Below are 17971 nucleotides of genomic sequence, written 5' to 3'. Positions count from 1 at the left end.
TTGCGTCCACCAGAAGCGATACATGCTTGACAGCGTCGGTGGAGCCATTGGCGTACACGTTCAAAGATGCATGGTATTTCACGCACACCTGCAGCAGCTACAGATATACGAGCGACGAGATCCTCATCTGAGTCAACTGGAGTCTCAAAAACAAGATGCTTTAGATGTCCCCATAAAAAGTAATCGAGGCTCGATAAATCGGGAGATCGGGGTGGCCAAGGGATTGGTCCACCACGCCCAATTCATCGAGCACCAAACTGCACACTACTGCCCTCTACCGGCAATGATACCAACCGATCACTCCATTTCTCATTCCCTTTATTTCCCCTGTTTACGCCTCACCGCGTCACTTGCGACTATACATTCCTATACAATAAATCATTGTTACAATGTCCTGTACCTACCATTAAAGTTTGTACCATGAATTCGGGACCACCCTGTATATATATATATATATATATATATATATATATATATATATATATATATATATAAATGAATGTCTGTGTGTGTCCTTTATAGACTCCTAAACCATCTGACCGAAAGCTATGAAATTTGGCATACAGATAGTTATTTTACTGTCGCGAGTTAGGTTACTGTCGACACTATAACATTCAAACCGCTCGAGTGGGGTGAGCGAAAAACGAAATGGAATTTTTTGAATTGTTAAGCGCTAGCCACTTTTAAATTTCACGATTCAATTTTTCACATATTTTAAAGATAACATCAGCGATAACTGATAGCTTATAGACGTATTCGACCAAAAAGTAGTTTATTGCACTATTATATATTCTATTATATTATATATTCTATAAACTATTTTATATTCGCAATGTCAGATAAATTCAATGAACACTACTTGGTAGCACACGTGGTCTACGTCAACCAGCGGTAAAACCAGCGGTAATGGAATATAATAGAATGTATTCAAAAGCAAAATTAATGGAAAAGTGGTAGGGGAGAGTCGAACAAAACGGGATACATCGCCTGGGGACCAGACTATTGAAGCTATCTAGTGGACAACGACAGAAACGTGTTATTCGACCGTGATTATTTTATTCTCAGTGCGTCCCGCTTCGAGATCACTATTTGATAGAAAGTTATAAGTCTCAGAACTTTTTTACTCTATTTTTTTTGCTCTTTTCTACATTTACGCGCGTTGTTTTTTTACATTGTACTGTGTACATATATGGGAATAAAATTCCGGTGAGTATTAAATTTGATAAACCATTTATTTACCAATATTTTTATGTGCAGTCTTTTTAATTTTCTTTTTACATTTAGGCAGCAGCCATGTTTGTTTCAAAAAGTGTCGGAGTCGGACAAAACGGGACACTTATGAGTTGGATAAAACGGGATAGAGTTTTTTATGTCCCGTTTTATCCACCTATTTATTTGTTAGGTTATTACATTTTAAAATAGCCATATATTAATGTAGGCCTAGGCTTTTTGAAAAACTTATTTATAATAGCTACATATATTTTTGAAAAATTTAGTCTCTTTATATAGTAAAGCAAAATTTGTTTATTAACGTTCATTATTAAGTATTTTATTCTCTAGGATTTCACATCTTTCTTTAGAACTAATTGTAATGTATTTCTCTGATTTGAGCTTCTTTACATATAAACTTCTTAATTTTCTGGATATCTCAATTCAATCTACATTCAATTCTAAAAAGAATTTCTTCTCTTTGTTTACTGAAGAATTTAAATACTTGATTATTAAAGAGTCTTTCAGGGATGTTGCGACATCAATGGAGAGTTAGTTTTAATAATTGTTTTAACACGGCTGGACACACATCTTCGAGGGACATCGTAGGAGAAGACCAATCTGCAACATTTTCAGGGGAGAAAGGATTAGAACCCTCCTGTTATCCCCCTAAGTTACCCTTTTCAATCCTGTACCTCAAGTAAAAGGACCTCGCCCAGAAAAAATGGCTGATAAAAGAAAGAAAAAAACTGTAGTAATGCATTATCTCCATATGAAAGTGAATTAGAAATGGAAGAAAAGGAAAGGATGATTAAACTACAAAAAATAGCTAAGAGAATTGAAGAAAATGCTGCTAAGAAATCTCTCTTAAAAGCTCTCGACAACGAAAATTGCGGAAATAAGCCTTCATGCTTGAAAACTCGGAATCTTTAAAAGCAAATGTAGCATAATAATTTTTTGTGTACTTGCTTATAAAATATCAATCTATATAAAAGTGTTAGAACAGTAAAATCGCATGAATATAATTCATAGACATTTTGCTTTGCAGTTCTCTGTCAGTTAATTATACTTTTCACTAAGTTTTATGCAAAAAATTAAACATTGTAAACCCTATCCCGTTTTATCCAACCCAGGTATGCTAAAACGGGATATGTAAGAGTTTGGAAATAAATTTTTTTTTCTACTTCACAGTCATTAAAATTAGTTGAAAATATGTTTTTTGTGTGCTTCAATAAATGTTGTAGCTACAAAAAAAATAATGTATGGTTTTCCTTAACAGATATTCGGTAGTAAATAAAAACAATAATGGTATCCCGTTTTGTCCAACTCTCCCCTACTAGTTCACTTAGGAAAAACTTAAAAATCCGACACCATTGAGGCTTAATTACGCCAATAATGCTTAATTAATTAAGGTAATCTATGCATATTGAAATAAAAGAAATTAGCTATATACTAGAAAGCAAAATAAATGGAACAAAGGTATTTATTTGTCTAGAAGAACAGTAAGAAGTCGTCTTATTATCATTAACGACATTAATGCTTAATTAATGTTGGTAATATGTATTAATTGAAATAAGAAAAAGTAACTTCTGAACTCAAAAGTAATAGAAAAGATACTTATTCCCGCTGTCGGTAACAGTAAAAAACCTGCATAATATTATTGACACTAATATTCAATTAATACTGATAATGTGTATTAACTGAAATACAATAAAATAAGCTATAAGCTTAAAAAGCCAAGCTCGCGGAAGAAAGATTAATGGAAATTCATTTAAGAAAACAGTAAAAAATCCCCATTCACTCATGACACTTAATTCATATGTATCACTGAGGGCAATATGTACTACTGGTATTATGGTAATTAGTGAATTGGTTTTGAAAAGAATTCTACATTGGGTTTTCCGTAGTTTCAGAAAATATTTTTTCCAGTGGTAGCTAAGATAGTGTATTAATATTTTAATAAATTAGAATTGAAAGAACTTTTTTCCTCCACAATTTATAAATATTTTAACAGTAAATAAAAAGTTAGATAAAGAAATGGTCATGCTCCAAAATCCATATGAAGTTCTAATTTTAAAAAAAAATCGGTTGTACTTGGCTGCCAGACAAATCTATATAAACTCAAGTGTTGAAGGGTTATGCAATAAGTACCAACTATACTTATATAGGTATAAAATATTATGCTGATATATTTGGTGATTATTAAAACTGCACCAATCAGTTTTAATACGATACTTTGGAATTAAGTGTTTTACGGCCCCGCAAAATGGATATGTACGTGAGAAAATCACTTATTAGTGGTAAATTTTAACTATCATGAATTGACAGTGAGCAATAGCATCATGCCAAGCAATGCTAAATGCATGTTATCTTTATTCCAATGGTACGAACTGCAAACAAAGAGCTTTGCGCTTACTTCAATAACGTATAGCCACTGAAGATGACAACATGCAACATTAAATTTTAAAAAATTGAAATTATTTTAGATATATTAATTGAAAGTGAAAGAACCAGGTCAGTGACATTTTATTAGCAATTTATTAGAAAGTGGGATTAATAATTCTTTGCTTTAATTTATTTACCACTGCCTAGTTTGAAATAAAAATCATGCAGAGGTACTAAAAACTAATACGGATGAGTTATGTTAAGATATTGAAACAAAAACAGTTATGTTGCATTAAACATACCCATATTGTTATTTTCTCTAATTCATTAATTCCCCTAAAAATGTCATTCACCTGGTTCTTCCATCAATCTCTTTAATTGTGTCGGTATATGCCTTTCAGAATTGAGCATGATTGCATTGTGTTTCTCTGTACTGACTTATTGATTCTTTTCTTCTTTTTATTCACCAAGTGCGAAGAATGGGTAGTAATCAATAAAAAGAACGGAATGATATAAAAATGTACTATTTTTGCGACTGAGGATTTAATTCATTCTACATGTATTCATAGCACTGTGTCATTCATTTTTATCAAGTTTTAAATTTAATTAAAAATATTCGTTAACAAATGGGACTGCTAAGAGGGAAATCTATCAAACAATACTTTTAAAATAAACGGCGAAATTATAATTAAATTTGAAGCTTGATCAGAATAATAATTTTTTTAAAAAGTAGAACGCAGAAAATAACACACTTTTATCTCACTTGACTTTCTCTAAATTCATTTTCGAATCATCAGTCATTTTTAAGACATCAGAGATGATTTCTAGTGAAATTTGAATGGATTTTCAGCAGTGGCGTCAGTGAAAAATTTTTTTTTAAAGTATTCACTTACGTAATCTAGAGCTAATGGATTGGCACTTAAGGCAACCAGCAGGTTATAAATCTCGTGATTGTCTCTCAGAGCTGCAGCATAATGAAGAGGTGTACGACCTTCCTACAACAGAAAAATACATTTCAACAAAGAGAATGTCTTTCACAAAATACCAATTTTGTACCTGAACTTGAAGCATACTTATTTATGTGGAATATTCGGTTTGGCCACTAATTCTAATTTATGACTGGTTCATCCTATTAAATTCCTTTAACACATTTTTGTAAAATTCATTTTTACGATTTATTTTAATTTTTATAGGTATAGTAGTGTCATTCCTTACTTTACAAAGTATAACATTGAGCTAAAAAGTTTTTTCTAACTCACAAACTCAATAATAGAATCTGCACCATAATCTTCATGAATCCAAATTTACCTGCGTACTCAACCCAATTAGACAGAGATTAACTTTTGTACAAAATTCAGCATAATCTAACATGAATGTGGCAGGCTTAGGGGATAAAGTGCCCGCCTCCCAATGAGGTGACCGGGTTCGAATGTCTGGTTGATTCGAATTTTGAACGTGGCTCGCACCAACCACAGTGATGACGTAAAATAACATCAGTGGTAGACGGATCATAGGTTAGAGTCCCATAGGTTAGAGTGCCGACAGGCTAACCGCGAGAGGTTTACGTGGTTTTCCCCTTTGTGTAACGCAAATGTGGATTAGTTCCATCAAAAAGTCTTCCACGAAGACAAATTTCTCCAGATATTTGATCCAGTAGCTCCCTTGTCTTCTGAGTCGTGTTCAAAATCTCAAGACTACGGCGTTGAGCATCGACAGCCGTAAACTCAAAATTGGATCGGCTGTTCAACGACGGTTATGAAATACAATTATATAATAATACTGAAGAAATAAATGCCTATACAATTAAGCATGTAATCAAGTAAACGAAGGAAAAAAAATTACTGTGTTCTTTCAATTCAGCTCTTAATTTTTAATCTAAACAAGTTAAGAAAAGTTTTAAAAAGGAGGCTGAGCAGTTTTCTACTATTTGTGTGTTTCCTTTTTAAAAATAAAAGTAAAATTTAGATTAGAAAAAAAGTCTGCGAATGCGATAATAATAATCTGCACTGCCCGTTGCCACGCTAGAGGGTTTCTGCTACCGGTCGCAGACCCTATTAACTCAATTGCTATACATGTCAACTACTCTAAGTTCCAAATTTTATTGAATGTATAAGTTTAAGCCTTACTGTCACAGGTGCATTATAATTTGATTCTTATAAATTGGAAAAGTTCTAGCAAATAGTATTTCTTTTCCAAATGCCGAAACATACGAATTCTTACGAATTTAAATAGGCAGATCAGATACTTATCATTATAAATGAAATATAGGAGTAACTCATCAATGTTTAATGAGAAGTAGAACGTTAAGTAGGCTTTTTTTTTCAAATGTCGAAACATGGATTTTTCCGAATTTAAATAAGCACACCACATAGTTTTCAATATAGATGAAAATCTAGGAATAACTCATCAGTGTCTAATGAGAAGAAGTAAAACGTTAAGTAGAGTTTTATCCCACTTATTACTAAAGAAGAAATAAATTAGTGTTGCGATGCCCAGAAAAGGGACAATAATGTCAGATACTGTGACCAAAGATGCGATGGAATAATGAACACAGAAAGCGATGTCTCACCAAGTCCTTGGCGTCTTTTGAGAGAGGGAAATTGGTGGCGATGTATTCGACGACTTCCTTGTGTCCATACATGACGGCTTTGTGGAGGGGTGTCGCGCCCAAGGGATCCCGAGACAGTGCCAATTTCTTCCTGTCCAGAAGAGTTTGAACATCGCGAAGGCGACCTCTCGTCACTGCTCGGTGGATCTCATAAATTCTTTCCTAGAATACGAAACATAAATTATTCTTGATTCATAAGAAAAATATTAATTGCTGTGACCAGGGAATGATCGTACCATGTAGACGGGAACCATTCGGATGAAATCTTTTACAATGGGATTTGTTGCTGATTCTCCCAACAATCGATCCCCGTGACCCTGTAGTACGAGTTCCTCCAGTTGCTCGAGGCTGCCATTCACAATCATCTCTCGTATCTGCGTTCTCGAACCCACAACTTCTGCAAGAATGGGGAAAAAAATTAAACGAAATCAATAATGGATAGGTAGGTACTTTATTTAGAATGAGAGCTTCGCAATGGGCTATTGGCAACGGTCTGGGAAACATCCCTGAGAATGATCCGAAGACATGCCATCGCAATTTTATATCCTCTGTAAAGGTGATGGCTTCCTTTACTTTGGTAGCTCGACGACCTGCGCTCGAAGTCGAGCGCTTTATGGTAGAACAATTTAACGAGGACCGATACCGTGCACCCTCGGTCTCCTAGGCCGAACAAAGTGGTCACCCACCCGCTTATTGACCGCAACTACTGATGCTTGACTTCGGTGTTTTACTGGGAACAGAGTCTTCACGATTAGTCCACTACGGGACCTAAATCAATAGAGTCACATTGCTATAAAACAATAAAGTCACTAATTCTAAAGTTTTTCGCTTATTTATTAATAAAAAGCAGCCAACACGAAATACGAAACATCCTTTAGTTCACCATTCAATCAACTATTTTATGCAAATTATTAAACAGAACATAAAATAGTCCCTCTCTTAGGGATTTATAAGAGGTTTCATTATAATAAATTAGAAATAAGATTCAATAAAAAAATCTGTGTTACAAAACTAATAACTGTAAGTCAAAAGATTGCAACAATTCTTATTTAAAAAAAAGAGTGAATTGGTTTTTTAAGAATTTTGATGTGCTTATAATTGAAACGGATCATTGAAGATACTTTTTTAGTAGCTCATCAAATTTAATTAAACAAATGTAAAGTAAACATCACTAACACATTTACATGTGAGCACAACCTAGACACCCTTCTATCAATCAGAAAAGAAAGAAAAAGATTTCTTGTTCGTTTTTCCTTTTCGAGGTTTCCCTGTCTAGCCATACGTTTTATTTTTCCCTTTTTATAGCCCTGAATCTCACTAGATCAATTACTAATTAAGTTAATCATATTCTTGAACAACATATAGGTTGAAAAATGAAGATGTCAATATGTAACAGTAAGATAAAATAAATATTATTTATTTTAAGTGAATGTTCTATATGTGTAGAAGTTGGAACATTTTTAATATTGGAAGCACAAGTTTGAAGCTGACATATCTATATATATATTTCTCTTACACGGCACCAAAAAAAAGCCTCATTACAACTCCCCGAAAGGCAAGGTTAGAAAATAGACCAATGATTGCTGCTAAAAATGTCACATGCCAAATCTAGCTTAGCGGGCTCAACATATAGCGCTTTTAAAAACGGAAACAATAACCAGAGTGAGCATTATCAGGTTGTTCAATTCAGATTCATTCCATAAAAACATGATAATATTTAATTTAAACTGGCTCAACATATAGCGCTTTTAAAAACGGAAACAATAACCAGAGTGAGCATTATCAGGTTGTTCAATTCAGATTCATGCCCTAAAACATGATAATATTTAATTTAAACTCAATTAGGAATCTTATTATATAAAACGCTAATACGTACGTATGTATCAATAAAACCGATGATATTTCTTTTCTCGCGCTGGCAACAGTTTTCATTTTTAATTGATTGGATTCGGCGCGCAAGAGCACGTAGTGAGCATCATATGGCTAATCTATATTATATAAAATGCTAATACGTTTTAATTGATAGGCTTCGGCCCGCAAGAGCACGTAGTGAGTATCATATGTCTAATCAGGTGAATTCTCACCGAATTATCAAAAGAATTCTCACAAAATTATCTTCATCGAAGTCGATGTTTTACATCCGGCGTTCAGTACTATTTCATATTGTTTTACAACACATGGTTTCAGCCCTCTGGTGGGAAAGACTTTAAAACAAAACTTACAACAGTTACTTTTCTCAACAACTGAAATTTAGAATAGTGTGATTAAGAAAAATATGCGAACTGTTTTCAATTTCAAATTAATATTGAAATGCACAGGTTTAGAATTTTCTACTGTGAAAAGTTTTCGGAACTTCAGTGTTCAAAAAAGTATACAAAAGCCAGACGTTAAGTGTTACGTCACTCTCATAAAATGACGTCATTCATTTAAAGTGTAAATATTAACTAAAACGATTTTTTCGCCTGTGTATATATGAAAAGTGTGAGTGGCAACAGAAAGAATGTTGTGCTAGATGTGTTCTACGAAAAATAAAATGGTTGCTTTTGTAAATATGTGTACGCAGATAATTCTTGTAAATTTAAGTTATTTCATCGCTGGATAGATCGGGTAGATTTATCGGAAGCACGAAACATTAAGAACGTATCCAATGAGCGAGCAAAGCGAGCATCGGATTGCGAAGAAATCCGAAATGAACTACGAAAGCAGTTCCGGGGGTTGGCGAGCGCCAGCGAGCAGGGGGTAAAGCCTCCTAGTATTATATATAAACAGACAAGGAAGTTAATTAAAAGGTTATTTTACTTGCAGAGCGTGGTCCTTCCACCTGATTTCCACCCATGTGCTGGAAGTGTTTTACAATGTTTTCGTTGACTTTCGGTGGAGGTTTGTCGTTACCCTCTCTCAGGGCTTCCAGATCCATCTCATCCTGAGCGTGCATGTAGTACTCAGGACGATTACCGTACTGAAAATACAAAAATACCCATCATTAGATTGGTCTGTTTTTTTAGTTCAGATTAGTATTTCTGTTATGCTAGTTTATTTAGTTCATTAAATTTTATTTATTGTACGTAAATTAAAAAATATGGGAAACTTCTGTATCCTAGTATATTTACCGTATCCTATTCCTATTTATAAGTGGAAAGTTTTCTTGAAATTTTTTTTTTAAAAAATGCTTAAATTTTTTATCTTTTTGTATGGTGCTATTGTAAATATGGATCATACGGTTAACTGTTAATATCCAAATTGAGTTTTTCATTTTATAGATTAGGAAAGGCGATCGCCCATAAAAATTATGGCTTGTTATTTAAAGAAATTATAACTTATGTTAGCAGTGCATTTCGAAGCGTTTTAGCCAAAGGAAATAAAAAAAAGCCACAATTTAAGTACCTAACTCTCGAGGTAAATCTATAATATTAAACTATATACAATATACTATCTTGCATCAAAGAATTAGCTAGATTTTAGAACAAATAAGTAACTTATGTATTCTACTATTTAAGTTTTTAACAAAAAACCGAAATATTTCCACCTATATAATCAAAATCAATAAATCATTTCCATTTTTCTCAAAATTTTTACAAACACTTTTCCTTTTTACGAAATTGTTGTTTTTCTTGATGTTTAGCTTTTCTGAGCTAGTATAGAGATCGCTAGTTGAGGATATGCTAAATTTGAACAAATAGTCATAAACAACTGTTGCATCAATTATGAGCATATTATTCGCAAAAAGAAAGCTTTATACCATGTGGCGATAGAGTCATAAAAACATCTTAATAAAGAAAAACGTTGAACAGATTTTAAGATAACACACTCACGATTTGAATTTTATAAAAGAAGATGGGTTACTTGATTTACATTGAACTAGACTTTTAGATTTTTGAATATAAAAATTGACAATTATATTTCATATCTAAATCTATTATTACATACGTAACTAAGTTATGTATTCAAATTAATCATGTCTTATAAGACATACATTCAAATTAATACTTGACTAATTAATGCAAGCATTAATCTTATTACACGAATATATATATATATATATATCCAAAGCAAATAAGGGTAGGATAAACATTGTACTACGCATAATGAAGCAAAACAACGTGAATAAAACAAAAATGAATTAATATGTGCTTTATTCTCGCAGTTTTGATTTATAATGCATGTATTAATCTTAATATATGCTATCTAGAAATGCATGTATTAATTATAATACACCTTGATTAATACATATTTTCATACCTTGCTTATTATCTTGTATCTTATGAGGCCAGTAGACGAAATACAAAGCATGAAATATAATTGAATGAATTTTAATGAATATAATCATTTAAAATAAAATAAAAATTAAAAAAAAATTATTTTGACCAGTCCTTTCTTATGTAATACACATTTTGTGGTGTTATTTTTGGCAAGTAATTGTTGAACAGTAACGTCACAGTTTATTTTTTATACATTTTTTCCCTACAATCAGCAAATGAAGAAATAAAGTACATAACCAAAAATATATATATAACTCTAATCTACATGTATTGTGTCTGAGAGCATTTATGCATATTTTGTTCTCTATAAGCTTTCTCAATAATATGAGACCACTTAAAACGAGAGAGGAAAAAAAATGAGAAGTGAGCCGCACCCATTTTGCTAATGGAAATAACATTCTAAAATTAATCCTTTTCGTTTCTTTGCTCTCTCTTTTGGGAATCACGCGAATTGTCGTCTGCACTGAATTTGCATTTAGCCAACCCCCGCTCTGTTAATTCATTACAGTGAGAGTTTCGTGTGATATACATCCCATCTCCATAAAAATATTTTTATTTTTTAAAGATAAAATTTAAAAAGTCATCATTGAATTACATTAATTCATAATAGCATTCTATTTGAATATCTGAACTTTTTGCCATAAGCTTGAATGTTTGAGCGAATTGATTTATTGTATAATGCTATGATTATCAAAACTTTAATGATCAACGTGGGATCTGTTCGCGGCCCCTGGTAACTCATCAGTATTCTGCTCTAATAAAAAGAGGTCACTCTGGTAATAATATCTGGTAATAAAAGTCATAGTTATTAAATTAAATTAGACTTAGTTAAAAATCATTTTGCTCTTTTATTTCTATATTCTTTAAGCACTTGCTCCAGATTTGCGCATATTTGGTTATTGATGACAACCCTATTTTCTTGAAATCACGTGACTTTTGACAAAACTTATTCCTCACTAATGTCTCCATTCAGTTTATTCTAGAAGTTAGCTGCCTGATAGGTAAATATTACTGTAAAATGTAGTGGTCACAAACTATTGTAGTGTTCTAGATTGATCTCAATAAATAACAGTGATTTTTTTTACGGAGCAATAACTGTTCACGAACCTTATAATTAAAGCATAAATATTTGCCTCACTCCTGCTCTTTCATGACTGAATATGGAGGTTGATTTTGCTCCTCACAAAAAAAAATTCTGTTACGTTCTGTACGCATCTGTTACGTTCGTAAAAAATCGGATTAAACCTTTATCTAAGCTTCGAAGAGTGACGCAAGTGTTTACAATGATAACGGAAGTGTTTCTAATCATCTTGCGTCGTCTATAGAAGGCCATGACAGCTTTCATTTTATCCACCACGTTACGACCTGAACACTAATATTTTTTTACTCAAGTTTCAAACCCTTTTTATTGCAGGATGGCAAATAATAGTGCCCAAGCAGGTTCCAAGGAACAGGATGATTTTGTTCCTTGCCAAGAATCTTTCTGTTACGTTCTGTACGCATCTGTTACGTTCGTAACAGAACAGATTAAACCTTTTTCTTAGCATCAAAGAGTGACGCAAATGTTTACAGTGATAACGGAAGAGTTTCTAATTGTCTTGCGTCGTCTATAGAAAGCCATGACAGCTTTCATTTTATCCACCACGTGATGTGATGACCTGAACACCAATATTTTTTAATTCAATACCCATATGTAAATTCTCTTTCACGAGTAAATATTTAATGCCCTTTTTTAAGTAAGATTTTCCTTAAATTATTTTGCATTCAATTTTTTTTTTTTTTTGCTTTTTCATTAAATAAGAATTTTTTTTCGGCTTAGTAAACAAACAAGCTAAAGAGAAAACTACTTACGACGTCTGTGGCTTTGACGTCTGCTCCGTGATCGAGAAGCATCTTGTAAATGTCACCTCCATCAGAGAGGACTGCTGCGTAATGCAGCGGAGTTCGTCCACGCTGAAAAAAACAGTGAAAAAAGTTTTATTTCCCATTCAAATTTACTTATCATACATATCGGAAATATTAGTTAATATTACATGCTCTGCCTTATGAATAACATAAATCAGGCGTGGCCACTTTTTTGGGGGGAAATGAGCAATTCGGAAGAAAAGAAAATATGTGGGCCACTTCCAGATTTTCCAACATACTGAAAGTACACAGAAAATGTTTGAAATGATTATGATATTTTTATGTAAGCAGCACATTTTTTCTTGTAAATATGAATGAGCACTCCGGTAGCGCAGTCAGTAAAAGCTTCACTCACCAGTGAGCGAGTTTGATCCCGACAGCCGACTAAACAACGGTGTTCGTACGCAGCAAGGTAGATGTAAAATCTGTGCTATTTGGAAGTCTTGTAATCTATTGGGGTGGGAAAGCTTGGAGAAAGGGAAACCAGCTCAGGCGCATCCTCGTCGTCTGTCTCGAGGTTCAAAATTATGTGGCATTCCTGCTTAAAAGATAGAGCCTGGTAAAACTGAGCTTGGTGCTTGGTTATCGTTGGATGATGAGCATGTAAATCTATGTAAATAAGATTTTAAGTAAAATACAGAATGTTTAAAATTAAACTAATGGTACCTAGAAGCTCGTAGCTTCGGTTCTATTGAACGGATCAATACGTCACATATTATTTGGATATAAAACATTATATATTATTTGGATTACGGTCGAAAGTTTGCATCGAAAAATAAGTTCAAAATTTCACCATCAGATGGTGCTTTAACGTAGTAAAAAGCAAAATAAATGCCCGAAATTAAAATCTAGGAACCCACAATCTAGGAAATATGATCCCTACAGTTTAGGCAGGAGAGCAGTCGAAGGTTCGGACCTCTCTATGCTAATATATTTTTCTACGTGTTTTGCTAGTTATCAGGATAGTCAAAAAATTTATGCACTTAATTAAAAAAAAATTCGCTGTATTCAAAGATAATTGGATATAAAAATAATTAGTAAATTATTTTTTAATTATTTAATAATGAACTGTAAGTATATAATCTTATATATTATTTTGAAGAATGTAATTTTAAATGACAAATTGATCTCAAAATTTGAATGAAAAATTAATCTCAAAATTTGAATGAAAAATTAATTTCAAAATTTGAATGAAATTGTTCTAACAGTTTCTAAGCTATTAAGTTTTAAAAAAGTCGTATATTTAAAATTTAACTTTCTCGAGAAGTATACTATTGATTTCGTTCAAATTTTCTTTTTTTTTGGTCATTTAAAATTAACATTCTTCAAAATAAATCTTCAAGCTTGCATACCTTACAATTTAAAATTATATCGATTATTGTCAAATGAATTAATAAAATTAAAAAATAATTATTCAAAATTATTTTTTGCATGAAATTTTCTCTGTAAGGAAATATTTTATAATGGTACGTACATAATATGTAAGATAAAGAAAAAAAATCACTATTTTTTTAAAAAGAAAAAACGCTAGTATATACTTAAACCCAATTTGTGAAATGTCACTTTGAATTAGATAGTTTCAAAGCCCATCGACTTGGGGCAACACCTCCTAGAAGAAATTTGGCCCTCAACACCGATCCATTTAGTTGTCCGACGTAACGAACTTAAACTGTGCAGTGGATGAAAAATAAGCAAAAAGGTCACTACGTTCGAGTTACTAAGCTGCGCAGTGGTGGTTATTACGAAATGTGTCATTACGTTTGGACTACTAAAGGATTAAATTTTCTTGTTCACGGTAAAAGATGCTGAAGCCTTTGTTAGGATTTTCTGCCTGACCAAAAGAGGTCGTTGTAATCACTCACAATACTAATTCTGTAATCACTTATGTGGCTGATCATGGATTGAACTGGATGGCTTATTGGAAAGCCGTATTTCATACCATTTATTGTTTATTAAATTTATTTGTTATTAAATATGGTTTTTTTATTCAATGCATCCATTCGCCACTGAATCATTCTGCAACAGCCTTTTCACTAGGTGTTGTTGTTTGAGTATTGAACTGTAGTTCAATACTGTAAGATCAGAATGGCTCTGTATGGCCAATACTGTAAGATCAGAATGATAAAGAATAGACATACAACTGGAACGGTTAAAGAGCTTTGGTAGCTGGGAGTAAACCACCAACCACTTCTTAGCTTAACCACATTTCACACCTAAAATATCCTTTAAAAGGAAGAAGATGTTAATTACTCATGGTGTATTACTTTTATTTCTATAATGCTCATTCATCATCCACTATTCCACGCTCTTTTATTGTGGGACATGATTCCATGCATGGTGGTGTGCAAAAAAAAAAGTAGTGGTGCAAAGAGTGACTTACGTGATCTCGTGCATGTACCACAGATGGATATCTGTCAAGTAGATAATCGATGACTGGTTTTTGAGAGAAGAGAACGGCCTTGTGCATGGGGCTGGCCCCTAGGTGATCCCTACAAAAGGCCAGCTTCTTGCGGTCGATCAGGTGCTGCACATCGCGCAGACTGCCAGTGCTGACAGCCTTGTGAATCTCATCGATTTTGCTCTAGAAAAAATTAAATCACATTGTATGAACCTGACCCGATTGATGATATTTTTGACCTTCACAATATGTTGTGAAGGTCAACATATGAATTCACAATATGTTGTGAACACATATGTTGTTATCTAAATGTTCACAATATGAAGTTGTATAAAAATATTTACATTAAAAATTGTGAATCAATTGGCATGCGTTTTACTTAAACTTTTTTACTGTGTAGTAGTACTATACTTAAGCTTGTGGACCAAGAATATTTTTTTAATCAATTTTATGATCCTTTGTCACATGAAAATATAGGAATTGTTTTGTATTTACAACAGTGTTTTTTAAAAAAGAATTATATGGAAAAGTAGAAACTTTAATCATACTCCATTCAGAATACATACATAAAAAAAGTTGTTTTCTTAGAGACATTATACAGTCAAACAGCGCTATAGTGAACACGGTTTATAGTGAACTCCCGGATTTAGTGAACGAAATGTTCACTCACGTGACTTGCTTCACACATATATTTTTTTGAGGACGTAGTGAACCAAAATAAGAGAGGAAATTGGGTATTTTTAAACTTTTTTTCTATCTTCGACTCATTTTTCTCTTCATTTTCTGGAAATTTTGAAATTTCTACCGATTATACCGATTTTTAAAATATCCGATTTATATACCGATTTTTAAAATCATCTATAGAGGGGAATGTAGCTGTAAGCATTTTTTCTTGTTTGCTTCTTCTATCTCAATTTCCCATCTCTAAATAAGGGCCATCCCTAAATTTTTTGTACGCAAGACGAAGAGTAATAAAAAATTAAATTTAACACATTTTTTGTTACTGCTTATTGTTTTTTAGTCATTTTTGTATTTCATTTTATTGATCATTTATTTGAATAATGTGTCATAAAAGGGAGCAGTTCGGAACAATTAGTTAAAATTGTTTGAGGTATGGATATAGTGAACAACTCCCGGTTATAGTGAACCCAAATTTCAGTCCCTTGAAGGTTCACTATATCGGGGTTTCACTGTATTAGGATAGTAAAAGATCTCTAAATTAAATAATTGAATAAAATTTTTACCTTTTCTTCCTCTCCCATCCAATCGGAGGAAAAATATAAAGCACGTTTCTTTGTAGACAGCATTTCGCTTATAATCTGTTCCCAGAATATGCTGTAAGCACATTACTTTAAGTTGCGGTCACAGCTAAATGAAGAAAATCGGCAGGAGCAACCGAACGAACGCCGTTCATATTTTCTTGAAGGGACATCGATTTTCCACAAGTTGAACAAGTGTGGCATAACAATATGAAATTAACACACACACAAGTCAAAAGTCGAACAAATAAGAAAGTTGCCTTTATTCTAGCCCTCTTTTGTTCTCCAGATTAATAAAGAATAAATCACCACCAAAGCAACACGTGACTTGAGGGTAGGTGGGGTTCCTGGCATCACGCAACACTCGAGCATTACATTTAAAAAATAATAAATAAATAACTGCGAGGGAGGAGTACTAAGTCAGCGGGTAAATTCACGCGATAATTTTTGGAAGTAGGGCGAACCGTTTTCTTCTAACAATCCTGAAAGCCGCACATTTTCAGGTCGGAAGCTGTGTTTGGTTTTATCGAGACATTTGCTTCCGTGAATTCAAAGTGCGTTGACCACTCATAGAATAATTTCAGAAATTAGAATCAAAAAAAGTTAAAACATCGCATGATGCGAGTTCTCTTAGTGACGGAATGTCCCATGTGAGTCGATGAGGTTTATGGGATAGATCACAGGGAATAGAACGAGGTTAGCCAGCTTCGAATACCACAATAGGAAAGAATCGACATGCTTGATTTTATTTTTATCCCACCCGTGGTCCTTTAACTTTGGGGATATCTATCAAACTGATCACTACAACATGGGAACAGTATACTAATTGTTTTGCCATAATCTAAGAATGAGACGCAAATAATAGAACCAACTCCAGAAAGAAAACACCTTGGCGATAATTATAACCGTAGTTGAACAGCCAACCCAAATTTGGGTTTACGACTACTAATGTTCAACTCCGTAGCCTTGGTAATTTTGAACCAATCCAGAAGACAAGGAAACTCCTGGATCAGTACCCCCAGAGGTATTGATTTGTGATGGGAACATGGAGGATTTTGCGACTCGACAGATTCAACTTGCATCAGTCACCATTTACTGCACGGGGAGTCTTTGGCAGGCTGGGATCAAACCCACGAAATCTTGGACATGGACCCAGTGCCATACCAATCAGGCTATCCCGGCCTTAGCATGCTTGATTGGGGTGATGGACCCGTCATCCGAATGGTTAAGCAACGTAAATATATAAAAAGTCTTTTAGGCAAACTTTGCCAGTTATTGCCAAGGTGAGCCGCGATGGGGTGTAGGGGATAGGGTGTTCGCCTTCCAATGAGATGAACCGGGTTCGAATCCCAGAGATGGCTGGTCGATACGAATTCCGCATCCGGCTTACACCGACGACAGTGCTGATGTAAAATATCCTCTGTGGTAGCCGGATCATGGGTTAGAGTCCCCTTGCCGTTTGGCTAACCGTGGGCGTTTTGTGGATTTCCTCACCAAGTAGCGCAAATGTGGGTTAGTTCCATCAAAAAGTCCTCCAAGAAGGCAAGTTTCTATTAATATTTGATCCAGGAGTTCCTTTGTCTTCTGGATTGGGTTCAAAATTACAAGGCTATGGAGCTCAACATTAGCAGTCGTAAACCCAAAAAATTGGGTCAGCTGTTCAACTGCGGTTATAATTATCGCCAATGCGTTTTCTTTCTCGAGTAGGTTCTATTATTTGCATCTTTTTCTTAGACTATGACTAAACAATTGGTATACTGTTCCCATATTGTAGTGATCACGGTGTTGATAGATATCCCCAAAGTTGAAGGATCACGGGTAAGAGTTTCGGCGGGAAAACAGTGGGAGGTTTTCGGCGCTTTCTTCTCGTAAAGCAAATATGGCCTAGTTTTATTGAAAAAGTTATCCACAGAGGCTCATTTACCCCATTCCTTGATCAAGAAGTTAT

General features: G+C 33.7%; 1 protein-coding gene across 2 annotated transcripts in view; it reads right to left on the bottom strand.

Moving 5' to 3' along the window:
- LOC107438162 (uncharacterized) overlaps nucleotides 1-17971 on the bottom strand; it is a 70135-nt gene that overhangs the window by 42359 nt on the left and 9805 nt on the right. Inside the window, exons 1-7 of one of the 2 annotated variants that reach the window (XM_087158045.1) lie at nucleotides 16009-16158; nucleotides 14747-14947; nucleotides 12313-12414; nucleotides 9002-9161; nucleotides 6439-6599; nucleotides 6164-6364; nucleotides 4488-4589 (exon numbers count right to left, since the gene is read on the bottom strand). In XM_087158045.1, the coding sequence (XP_087014171.1) occupies nucleotides 4488-4589; nucleotides 6164-6364; nucleotides 6439-6599; nucleotides 9002-9161; nucleotides 12313-12414; nucleotides 14747-14947; nucleotides 16009-16071 (990 nt within the window). In that variant the 5' untranslated portion in view covers nucleotides 16072-16158. Of the gene's footprint in view, nucleotides 1-4487; nucleotides 4590-6163; nucleotides 6365-6438; nucleotides 6600-9001; nucleotides 9162-12312; nucleotides 12415-14746; nucleotides 14948-16008; nucleotides 16159-17971 lie in introns of those variants that run through there. The other variant, XM_016050373.4, reaches the window with a different exon arrangement.

Source organism: Parasteatoda tepidariorum, chromosome 2 (genome assembly GCF_982258835.1).
Source record: "Parasteatoda tepidariorum strain Cologne lab strain chromosome 2, Ptep-v5.0, whole genome shotgun sequence".
NCBI lineage: Eukaryota > Metazoa > Arthropoda > Arachnida > Araneae > Theridiidae > Parasteatoda > Parasteatoda tepidariorum.
The sequence above is the reverse complement of the archived record's forward strand: the minus strand, read 5'-3'. Positions and strand labels throughout refer to the sequence as shown.